General features: G+C 39.9%; 1 protein-coding gene across 1 annotated transcript; it reads right to left on the bottom strand.

Annotated features, from left to right (window-relative positions):
- Positions 1 to 41: 41 nt before the first annotated feature.
- On the bottom strand, positions 42 to 9,837 carry LOC130184564 (germ cell-specific gene 1-like protein). The gene is made up of 5 exons (XM_056400530.1): positions 9,529 to 9,837; positions 7,428 to 7,475; positions 6,113 to 6,265; positions 3,326 to 3,437; positions 42 to 1,562 (listed from the first exon to the last, which is right to left on the bottom strand). Exons 1-5 carry the CDS (start codon positions 9,830 to 9,832, stop codon positions 1,259 to 1,261), a joined length of 921 nt encoding a protein of 306 aa, XP_056256505.1. The 5' UTR covers positions 9,833 to 9,837; the 3' UTR covers positions 42 to 1,258.
- Positions 9,838 to 12,622: the final 2,785 nt, after the last annotated feature.

The following is a 12,622-nucleotide window of genomic DNA, read 5'->3' as shown; positions in this document are numbered from 1 at the left end:
ATTTTTGCATCTTCATTACATCTTCAGTGACAAGCGTGATTAAGTGATACACCATCCATTCCAATCCATTCCATCCAAGATGTATCATATAGTTTCGTTCCAACAGATGTCAGTCTTACTCCATTAAAGACATTTGGCCTGGTGCTATCAACGTTTGATTTATATCTCGAATGAGAAAATGTTCACCATCCATTAAAACATCAGATAAGTCGTTAGAGCTGTGACCATCAAAGACGACAGCTGTTTCAAGAAAAATGAGGAAACAGGAAAAGCAAATTCCTGATTTAAATTTGAATACAAAGTAGATTCTAAACAATCAGCGACAGAACCGAAGCCCGGATACAAATGGTGCATTTTGTTGATATTCCCAGTGAGCACCATCAAAACTGTGAATTAAGATTGACTTGTATATGCACGTACCGTAAATTTTCATTTACAGAGCAACGAGTCCTGGCTGATCTTCTCAGCCCAATACGAGCTGTGTGACGAACCGAGCACAAACACACACACACACATCTGTCCCTGAATAACAGTATAATACTTACAGTGGTGCTCTGGACAAATGAAATGTTCTTTTTTGAGACAACAACAACAACAACAACAGGGCCTCAGACAGAAACATGTTGAATGACCGCCCCCTCCCACCCCCACCCCCCCAACCCTACAGACCGACCTCTAGACTGAAAGACATAAAACAGTCGCTTGCAATGTTTCTAGTCACTTTGCGTCTCCTTGTGGCTGTTTTGTGTCTCTTTGTGGTCATTTGTGTTTCCAACAAGACATACTAAGTCACCTTAACCAGAGACTTTGATCCAGCGGGCCCCTGATGCTTCGGGCCGACCGTTGTCCCTCCCACTGAGCAGGTGACCGACAAGCAACCGACAGCAACAGACAAGTAACATTTTATCTATAACTTGGGTTAAAAAGGCCAAACGTCTGAGACAGAGATGAAGGATCCGAGCTGCCGCTGCACACGGTCACAGCTTAGTGTGAATACGGTGGGATCCCTCCTCCCTTCCTCCAACAGACAATATCGCATGGAAAGATTTGATGAAAAGCATGTTGGGTCAAAGCAGACCATGTTACATTATTTCCAAAAAAAGATTCTGAGGTCTGGCGTCCCAGACACACATTTGATGTGTGGCACAAAACAAACAAACACTGTCCTGAATTAGAAATTTAAATCCTAGAACAAGAGTCAATCTAGGTCCAGGAAATCAGCCAGTGGGGCACAGGGACAGGGATCATGACTCCATCTTCAGCAGTATGCCTCTCCTTGTTGTTCTGGTACATTGTCCATTTCCACCACGTACGTGGTTCCTGTGGAGGGCTTGTGGCCGTTCACCGGCAGTTCTAGCGGTGCCTCTGCGTCAGTGGGCACAGCCGTCAGGTACATGTCCCACACCTGCTCGGGAAAGTCCAGCTCCATCATCTTCTGCTTGATCATCAGGCTCTTCTCGATGTTCCGCCGCTTGTATTTAAACTCTATGATTGTCTTCGTGTACCTGTTCAGAGCTGTCACCGCAGAACCCATGCAGGTGCCAAAAGAGCCCCACGCTAAGCTGAGAAGAAAACAGAGTCAGACTCAAGTCAGTCTGATGCTGATGGAGGAAGCTTTTTATGCACACTTGTAAAGAATCTGAATCTATTTTTCTTGTAACCTGTAAACTGACACTGCCGCTCCTGTGCATCATTTTAAATAGAGGATAACATAGTGTTTTTGACACTATTAGAGTAAACAGTTAGTTTCTCTAAAACTGCATTTGTCACTGATGATGATGAGTGAGGGTCAGAAATCTGAATTTACTGCTCACTAATGATGAAACTAATGAGCATCTGCTATAAAGTGAGCCAGTGAGTGAACAAAAGAGTAGTTTCGGAAAAATATTCTTTAGTCAGGGGCATTTGAGGGCTGGCTCTCAGTGTTAAAGGACCTGGGACTTATTTTCCATGTTTTTAGGTGTAAATCTTTGGAATCGGTGCAGTGTTGAGCAAGAACAGCTTTCCTGATGACAACTGTGTAAAACAGCTACTGCAATGTAAACAACAGGATTCATCAGGCATAAGTAATATAATCAGTTTATTAGGTAGGCCAAGCTAAAAGTAAGTCAGTCCTCTGAAATGAATGAATGAATGAATGAACTTTATATATATATATAGCACCGTTCATGCAAACAATGCAGCTTTACAATAATAATTAAAAAAAAACACGTCTAAAACTATACACATACAAAACGAAGGTTTGTGCATGTGCTTAAAAAATACTATTATAACACAGCCAATGTTACTATAAAAATGATCCCACAGTTGAATCAACACCTTTCTAAAATATTTTGAATAAAAACTGAACATTACAACCTTCATGGAACATTGACACAACACGGTTTTCCTCCTTTTTGCAGTCCACACAGCGCTTGGTGACTTCAGATATCTGTCCCTTTAGATCTTTACAGATTTGGGTGGACCTGTCCTGCTGTTAAGTTTGTGTTTAACTGGGAAAGTGGGAGCTAGTAAGCCTGGCTTACTAATGTTAACACTAAGATGTTAATCTTAGTTCATGTTATTTCAGCACCTGCTGAGTCACTGGCAGCTCTCACACACTGAGGCTGCATCTGAAACCACTCCCCATTTACCACATAGTGCACTACATTACTGTCCGCCATCTTATTTGAGTGCCTAAAAAACACCACAATGTCCATGAGATGTACACTTCCTTATGCTAACAATCCCTAAATGCAATGCACCGCATTCTATAGATGAGAAAATTATGTGAGTGATAAAACATGATGATGATTTGAGTGATATGTGATGATAAATGTCTGAAATCTCAATTCACTGCTGACTACAATTCAGTGTGCATTGCATGAGGAGGAGTGAATGAGAGACCGAGTGGGTGGCTGCAGACACAGCCGCGGTTTGTGTTCGTCCTGCATTAGAGAAAGCAGCAGGAGTCTGAGATTAGGCAGCGTTAACTGTCAGGGATCCAGATGAGATGAATAACCAGACAGTGAAAACTTACAGCAGGAGGTCGAGCTGTAACATCAGCACTCGTACGTAACTCTGTTAATCACAACATCTGGAGTCATGAAGTAACGTATGGAGAGCTTGGCTTAAACAACATCGTCACCTAGCTGCTTAACTGTCTATGAACTATTGTAGGTACTGGACCAATCAAAATGAAATCATAGCACTGACATCATCACTTTTGGCTCACAAGTCAAAACAAACACAAAGGATATACAGTATATACTGTTTCATTTGGCTTTGATGATGCATTTTTCAATAGATGTAAAAAAAAAAACAAACAAAAAAAAAACATGCTTACACATAAGACCAGCTGTAATCCCAGGTCTTGGGCCTCCAGTCTTCTGGTCCCATAGCGACAGCCAGCTGGAATATGGTGGTAAACATCATGTGGGCCACCATCCCACAAAGGCCTGAGGACAAGAGCACATCAGTGTTCTTTCTGAAGTAAAATGTACATAGGAAATCCTATCCTATCCTTTTTCCATTACACGTCTTTCTTATCAAAATATGCTGTTAATGCAGTTGTTTGTTCGCAAACAAATGGAAAGTGAGATATTTAAGGAACAAATATTCCCTGACAGTTTGGTCTGCAGACACAGTGTTGGAGCCTGAAACAATCTCTCACTTTATCTTCAGTCCCTTAAAAAACTGTGATGTTTGATATTCAGATATTCTCTGTGTGAGGTGAACTGGGCTGTGCCTCTCTGTTACCTCCCTGCCACATCCTGGCCCTCTCGCATCCAGCAGTCTGCCCCTCCACAGCTGCTTTTCTTGGGATTAACTCCTAACAACAGGGGGGGATGGGAGTCAGGGGATGGGGGAATAGAGGGGGCGGCAGGGAGGGAGCTCCTCTGGTCAGGTCTTGGCACAGCCCGAAACCACTGCCCCGGCTCCAATCCGATTAGTGCACAAACCAGCAAATCCTCCGAGGCAGCGAGTGGACACAGTACAGTTAACTGCTGTGTGCTCACTGGTGCTGCCTGACCTGCTGCCCTGCTCCTCTGCTCTCTTACAGCACAGATGTCTTCATGCAAAATACGTCTCCATGTTTACTACAGATTTCTTGTCAGAGAACAGATTTTCTTTTTGTCTTTGAATAAAACCAAGGCAAATACATCTACTAAAGACACGTTTTTCTATTTCGAACATACATTTTGTTTTGGAAGGGAGTTTTTTTTTTTTTTAATAAATTGCAGCTTATTTGTTGCAGAGCATTACAAGCACAGTTGAGGAAGGATAACTGGGCTTTAAGACCATAGACATTATTACAAAAACCTTTTTAACATATGGCACCAGCTGGATTTGTTGGGCCATCCTCAGGCTTCAGTGTGAAACTCTGAAACGCTCTTTGAGCTGTCTCAGAGGCAAAAATCATCCCTGGCTGCAGTGAAACACTAGAAACTATTTTCAGTAATTAATCATCTGTTAACTGACGCATTTTTAACAAGTTATGATATGATTGGTATGATTTGCAATAATGCATTTGTCTATAATGATTAATAACCTACTTTAAATTGTTAAATGAAATAATCTTTAAAGCCTTTAAGTTTACATTTTTATTATTCTTCTCTTCTTTCATATTCTGTCTCATACCTGGTTTGTCTTTTGCATTAAAGCAACTCTGTGTAACTTTAGCTAAACAGCGGTCACAAGTGATAATTACAGGGTGATAGTGAATGTTAAAACACAGTGTATTGAATGTAGTGAATGGAGCAAAGGTGCATTTCATTGCCAATAAATTTCATTTTCCATTTGTAAGGGAAGAATGTGTTAGTTCCTCTTTCAGATGTTACATAATCTGGAGTCAATGTTCACAGTTTGTTTTAACCGTACTTAAAAGACACAGCAGGTCTCTTTATTCACTAGATGCAACATTTAGAATTTTAATTATTAAGCGGCCCCTTTAATGGTCATTAAACGCCAAATCTAATTCATTTACTTAAGCAGCTCTAATTAATACTTTACAATAAAAGTGTATCAAATGTGAAAAATGTGAAAAGGGTTTGCATTACCAGAATTACCAGGTGAGTCAGCAGCTCCACTCGGCTTTATAGTTTTATAGTGAGTTTGAGCTCATTGTTTCTCTGTCCGGAGCACAGCTTCACTGTTCTGCTCCCATAGTGTTGTTTTTGGCCACAGCAGCAGCTCAGAGAAAAAGCTCTTATAAAGCCACTGTCCACTACCTGCTCAGCAGCAAACCATGCCATGGGAGCATTAATTCAGGAAGTGCTCATACAGGTCGTATCAGAAGGTAGGCACCAACGACCTGTATGGCTGTTAAGGTTGGAGGACTTGTTGATTTAAACAGTGATGATATGTCAGTGTTGTGTTCACAACTTGTTTACGATGCACCCAATCTCTAAATAAAAAATCAGTTATTGCCAGTATAAAGATGTATTTCTTTATGCATAATTTAAAGACAAAACATTAAAAAACTGACTTATCAAGTAATCACTGTTTCTACAAAAATCCAATTTAATTAATCACCTATTTCCTCTTTAATATTTTATAAAATATTGTCAAATTTCAGCAGTTAAGTAAACTATCTATATATTTTACTTAATTATAATAAAGAAAAAAAATCTAAATTTATATTGCAAGCACAATGATGTTTTTTTTTTTTTTTTTTTAAATATAATTCAGGTGGTTTCATGAATTTAAAACATCAGCAGGATCCTTTACTTGGACACCTGTAGACTAGGACGACAAGTGTACATTTGTAAACTTGTTGGTTCAGGAGGCCAACAAACGAACTGATGATCCTGTCTTTTGCATTTGATCCAGTCTAATGTAACCAGAGAAACTGCAGGTCTCTGGCCACACCCACTGGGGTTACCCTATACCAAGCAGATTATTTCTGCCTTAGAGCAACGTTTGTATAACTGTAACTCCAATCACACCCACCACGGGATTTCTACGAGTAGCAGCTTTATCACAAGAAGAGGAGGTCGACATCAGCTGCTGTGACCCAAAAACATTAGATACACCCACGTCACAAAGTCACACAGTCACACAGTCAATCTGCCGTCCACTTGTGAAAAAAACACACTGACATAAAAGACCAGAGCTTCTTCTGCAGTGTTACCTGACAGGGCAGTGCACAAGGCAGCGAAGGCACTGAGCTTCAGTTTGTTCATGATACTGAAGCAGGGACACTGCTCCAGAGTCATCAGAGCCCCCCCTGTGAAGAGCAGGGTGAGGTAAAGACTCTCAGCCACGATACACAACCACAGGACCCCTGGGAACAAAGAAAACAGAGAGAGGGAGGGAGGGAGGGAGGGAGGGAGGGAGGGAGATATGAATTGAGCTGTGTTGTCCTCATAATACCCGGTCCCTGATGAATAAATCCCACTTGTCTGACGGCAGACAGGCATGTGGGTACAACAGGTCTGCTCCTTTCAGGTCTGGAGATCTGAATCTGATCGCCTGGACTGGACGGATTTATAAAATAAGGACAGCAGCCAAAGCTGGATCACCAACCCCAACTTCCCCGGGGCCCAAGCCCAACTCCCATGGGGCCCCAACAGCTTCAAGTTTACTTTATATCAACTAGTTGTGCTGTTTAAGAATTTTTTTATCATATCAGCTATGATGGACCCCGTCATTACTGAACTGTTATGGCCCTGGTCTTGCAGAGTTTGTTTATTTATTTACTGTAGTTTTAAGACCTTTATTATTATATAACAGTTTAATGTTATAGATATACACAAAGTTTATTTTATTATGATTTTTTTCTGCTTTATATAAAAAAAAAAAAAAATTAAATGATTAATGAATTTTCTAAAGTGCCACTCAATCTGGCAGCCAACTATTCAATTAATCAACTTATGATTTCATCTCTGAAGTGCTGGTTTCTGTGTGTACTGGGGGTCCACATGGGCCCAGCAGCAACTCTTTGCCCCAGGCCCCCTCAGAGTTTAAGCCAGCCTTACAGCAGCTACTAATGCGAGTTGTTGAAAACATGGAATGCTTCAGATCTCACACTACAAGTGTAGGTTAATAAGTATGAGGAAATAAGTATGCATACCTCAGTATTGCACTTAAGTACAGTACTTGAGTAAATGCTTAATTACTTACTTAATTACTACCACCACTGGCCAATCACCAGTTTAATATTATGCCAAAATAACCCATCAAAACAAGTGGGAAGTGAATAATGTCTGCAAATATTCTGGCGTTGATGAAGAGATGTTTGATGATGGTTGATGCTGGACACTAAAAATAGCTTGTTTCCTTGACTACGGTTGAAGTCAAAGTAAATGTTGAAATTTAGGTAGCTATGTTAGCACTGTAACATCCAACAGTGTTACCTGTGCTGAGGAACGCATTACACAATCCGTCTTTAAAACAAAAAAATCTGTTTATAGTTCAACAATTTCAGCTTCGGTCATTTTACCAACCTCTTTCATGCTCTGGTGCGATCTCTGAGAAGTCTCGACAGTCAAACCCTGTGATCGGAAGAAAAAAATACAGTAAAATTAAGTTATTGTTACAGAATTAACTTTTGGTAACACTTCAGCTGCATTATTCCAATGATTTTTACAAACATTGACAGTCAACAGCCACAGCTGGAGATGTGAAGTGATTTCATCAGATCAGATGATACCTGACCTGATGAAATCAGCAGCTGTGTGGTCGTCTACTGATTACAAGGTTAGTGGTTTCCAGCTCCTCCAGTTCACATGTCAAAGTGTTTTTGGGCAAGATACTGAACCTTAAATTGCCCCTGATGGCTGTTCTACCAGTGTATGGGTCTGATGTATGAATGTGTGAGTGAATGGGTGAATGTGGCAAGTATCGTAAAGCACTTTGAGTGGCCGGTAAGACTAGAAAAGTGATATATAAGTGCAGTTTCATATATTGATCAAGTCAGTAGATGAAACAACTTGTCTCTAAATTGCATGCAAGTCCTTTTACAAACTTATTTTACTCAGCCTTATTACCAGAGCTTATGAAACCAAATGGGACGGCTTGCATGCAACGCTCTGAGAAATGGTTTTAATCCGGTTCTGCCTCACAGTAGCTTTGCTATCAGTGTAAAAAACTAAATCTAACAAAAACTACAGTGTGATGAGTATGAATCATGCATTTACCTTTTCTGCATTCAGATGATAATTACACTTCCTGAGATGCACACAGAGACGTGTTATATGCATGTTCTCTTATTTGTTTATTTAAAATGACAGACTCTTAGCTCTTGCAGTTTCCTGTGGTGTTATGTTGCTAAGGGGCACATCATCAGTCAGGGGAAACTTAAAGGCCCTGAAAACATATTTCCCTCAATCAGCTTCTTTCTTCGAGCAATGAGATCCTTTATGTACAAAACAAGTTTGAAGTTGTTTTTTTTTTTGTGTAGTTTTTTCTCCACGTGATTCTGCAGCATTTTTCTCTCTGCTCGTCTCACTGGTTTGAAAAACTGCCAGTCAAGTCTGATCAAATTACATCCATACTGTCATGAAAAAGCAAATTATGATGAGTTTTTTTGAGTTGCAATCTAAACACACACTACTAAATGCATGTAAATACATCTTCTGAAATATATTATATAAAAATATAATCATTCATTCTGCAATGGCTTATGCTGCATAATGAGTACTTCACTGTTGGCTCTTAAAAGAGGCTGTATATTTGATGTTTTTGTAGGACATGTAGGACGTTTTCGTGGTTACCTGCTGCAGCGGTTCAGTGTTAATGAATCTGGAGTCCAGGTTGATTATGAATCATTTTTGTTGATTTTCTTTGTTTAGCACCTTTGAATCTGTCCTTACCCCACATACATGATGTTTTTTACAGCACAATCTCATCTACAAGTCCGACATCTGATTTTGTCAGTTTAACAAAGTGTAAAGCTGCCAGGAACCCAAATTATACAAAAAAATGATCCAGGTGCTCATAAACATGTACAAATCATCAGTCATAATATGATAACAGATCTAGACTGTTAAAATCATTCATTTCACAATTTACACACCTACAAATTCAGCACAAATAAAGTGTAAGAAATAAAACTAATACTGACTATTTTACATGTAAAGTGACTTTATCCCAATATGTTTGCGTGTAAATCACTGAATATATTCATGGCTCAGTTTTAAAAATTTCTTTCAGACAAAGATGAGGTACTGTTCTACAGCCCCACGTTAGCACTTATACATGGTTTTCCCACCTTGTCTCTACATGACATGTCAATAAAGTTATGCTACTGTAATTTACATACAAAATCTATTCCCTCCTCCGCTGCCTTTGAGGTTTCCTCCATCTTTCCCTTTTAAAAGGTTTTTTGGCAAGTTTTTCCTGATATAACTGGAAGGTTTAAGGATGAATTTCCTTCAATAAAACATGTTTATATGTATTCACCAATGAACAGACTGACTCCAGGCGGTGACATTATATATTATATAACCTGCAGATTTTAACAAGAGGTACCTCCTCCATTGTTACTTCCTGTCTTTGAACACTGAATGCTGAAAGGCTCAAAGTCTTCATAGTCAATGGTCTTACCGTTCATGTCAACGGCCTGCTCACAGGAGAAAAATATGCCCGTGTGGAACTTCCTCAACAGAAACTTCTCCTCTCCGGTCTCGAAGATGTACTGCACCAGCCGGGTGTCATTGATGTTGGAGCTGTTGAAGCGGATGCAGAACCACTGCTTCACTTTCACAGGCGGTCCTGTGCAGAAGGGTTTGGCCACCTTCCTGGTCCCCTCGCACCAGTAGTTGGTGGTCACCGCTGATAAGGCAAAAGCAAACGCCACAAAGTTGAGGGTGAGCGCCAGAGAAGCCCGGTGCCCGTGCTCTAGCCTCATGGTCGAGGCCAGGCCAAAAAGGAGATGAAATGAAAAGGCAACTAATCCTGGCTTTCGATATGTAGCCACCGTGTTTCGCCTCCCAGCAGATATATCAAATCTTCATAATCTTGTTGCCCTTGGGGCTGCTTGGGTGAGACTTGTGTATATCCCTCCGCTGGCTCTAATGAAGCGCCGCCACCTTGATTAACGGATTCACTCTCTCTACTTCCACAGAAACAATAGAAACCCATGGCAGCCCAATGACTCTTTGTTTTCCTCTGCTTCATTTGAACCTTTTCACTCCTCACTCTCTGCTGCTCGTCCAAGCCCGTCGCTCCTCCCCTTCTACAAATCTTTGCCTGAAATATTATCCATTACAAATGGCAAATTATATTCCAGACTTCCTTTGAGCATATTAATAAGTAAAAAGATTACTATGGTCTTATATTATAATCCAGGACAAGGCTCTTCCTGTTAATATTCTCCCTCATTTTTCTGCATTTCATGTCAGAGCATATCTCTAAGTAATTGCAGCCACAGGCATAAGATCAAATGACTGTCTTACAGTCGGTTACCCATGACATAATGTGCACAGTCTCATATGAAAATCCATCCATAATGTGTGTGTACATGAGGTGAAAATCTATTCGCGTCTGACAGCCTGCTGATCGTGAAAATGAAGACAAATTACTTACAGAAGTGTGTGAAGGAGATGACAGATGTTAGGAGAAAACATCTGCTGCCTTTAGTCTCTATAATTTTCCATCACTCCATTAAACTTGCCATAAAATCCTGCAGCTCAGACTCTCGGTAACAAACGTGTCACCTTTGGTTTGAGCTGTAATTTATCGCAGGGACACTGTTGTCATTTTAAAAGCTGAAATACAGAGGTGAGATACATGATTTCATCTGGCCAATATCAGATGATGCTGTATGAAATTCAGACAAATGGACAAGCCCATAAATGATCTGCTAATACGTTAAGACTGCGGGTATTAAGATCCTTTAAGGTATCGCAAGATAAATCGGACAGGTTTCGAGATTCACCATTTTGTAATTACCACTAAACACGAATTAAAGCTGAGGCTGATGGGAATATGATTAGTTGTACAGGTATTTAATCATAAACCAAGATATTGGATAAATTAAAATTTTGACCTCATGGCGTCTCAAGAGAAAAAGGTAAGGGATCACCAAAGTTATTACTGTTATTATTGTAGCAAATTTCATGATAATTCAATAGTTGCTGAGATATTTCACTCAAAACCATAAATATGAACCTTATGGTGGTGCTAGAGTTAAAGTCAGGGGATCGCCATAGTCACCAGAGTTCGTCCTCTCGGGACCACGAATTTCTGTACAAATTTTCATGGAATTTGATCCAACAGTGGTTGAGATATTTCAGTCTGAACCAAAGTGGTGGACCCGCCCCCGAACTTTAGCTTTTATTTACAAAAAAATGGATACTACAGTTGTCCTTCTTTAGGCCTCTAAAACTATTTAAATGAAATGACTCTTTGGTTGACCTTCTTGACTTCAAAGGCGACAAGCCAGAAAGGTTTGGAACAAATCAGCATTAATCTCAAAGGACGACACGGTTAGTCCGTCAACAACTATTGGATGGATTGCCATGAAATGTGTTCAGTCATTCAAGGTGAAGAAGAGGAATCTTATGGACTCTGATGATCCCCTGACCTTTTTCCTGGCGCCACCATGAGATTCAGATCTTTAGTTCCGATACTTCCAGTTCCTCAGGATAAACTGTGATAACATTTTTTACTTCTCATATAGTGCCACCAGCTACTGTAACGTTAGCATGTAGCTCCAGTCACTGCTGCTAGAGAGGCTCATGACCGTGGCCTGGTTTCACAACATGAGCAGAACCCTAAAACTTGAGTATCCCATCAATCACATTAACCATGTAATGTTTTCTGTGTCAAATCCCAAATACAAACTAGGATTACTCTCATTTAAATCCTGCACTGTAGTTTGAGAACTACAAAACTGATCATGTTCAACTTGTGAACATGACAACAGCCACCATGGTCCAGAAGTTTAGAACTGAAGACCATGTTGAATGATTATCCACCAAGACCACCACAAATCGTCTAAATGAGCAGTGTTGGTTATTTTCTTTTTTATATTTAACACGGTGTTTACTTTATACTAAGCGTATAAAGAATATATTGTTTATTGGAGTTCCCACAGGAAGTCAGTTAAAACAGAAAACTAATGTTATGTTTTTTTTCTTTTCGCATCCATAAAAGTTTAACATTAACATTAATATATAAAGTTGACAGTAAATTCCTCTTTAAACATGACAGCAGCATAATTCCCCTGAATACAAAGTGATTATTCTGAACATTAGCTTCCATGTATTAAAATTGTAAACACAGGACAAATCAGTTCAGCGTTACACTTGATGAAGTCGTAAGCCTGTTGTACAGTGAATGTTTCCTACACTCATCCCTTGTTACATAAGAAATACCTGCCAGTAAAAGCCATAACATCAGAGAGCGACTGGCAGATGTGAGGCTTCAGTGTCTGCCTTTCCCCCTGAGACAGGGACGCTCCACAATTTTCTGACGAAACCTAAATGTTATGTGATTATGTAAATCCAGACAATGACATTTAAAGACTAAAGAACGATTTGAGGTTTCCTAATCTGATTATGAAAAAGGTATATGCGGAGTTCCAGTTAGACGCTCCAAGATTACATTTGGTGGTTGGAGAGGAAAATAAAGTCTAAATTAAAAAAAATATTCCCAATAAATCTGTATTAACTGTCCTTTAAAGTCATCAAAATGC

This window comes from Seriola aureovittata, chromosome 17 (assembly GCF_021018895.1).
Source record: "Seriola aureovittata isolate HTS-2021-v1 ecotype China chromosome 17, ASM2101889v1, whole genome shotgun sequence".
Lineage (NCBI taxonomy): Eukaryota > Metazoa > Chordata > Actinopteri > Carangiformes > Carangidae > Seriola > Seriola aureovittata.
This window is presented reverse-complemented; position numbering and strand designations above follow the sequence as displayed.

Excerpts from the sequence above, each read along its gene's own strand:
- LOC130184564 (XM_056400530.1), bottom strand. The coding sequence starts at position 9,832 with ATGAGGCTAGAGCACGGGCACCGGGCTTCTCTGGCGCTCACCCTCAAC. Across the intron at positions 6,266-7,427 it reads CGCACCAGAGCATGAAAGAG|GGGTCCTGTGGTTGTGTATC; the intron begins GTTGGTAAAATG and ends CTTTGTTCCCAG. Across the intron at positions 3,438-6,112 it reads CTTGTGCACTGCCCTGTCAG|GCCTTTGTGGGATGGTGGCC; the intron begins GTAACACTGCAG and ends TCTTGTCCTCAG.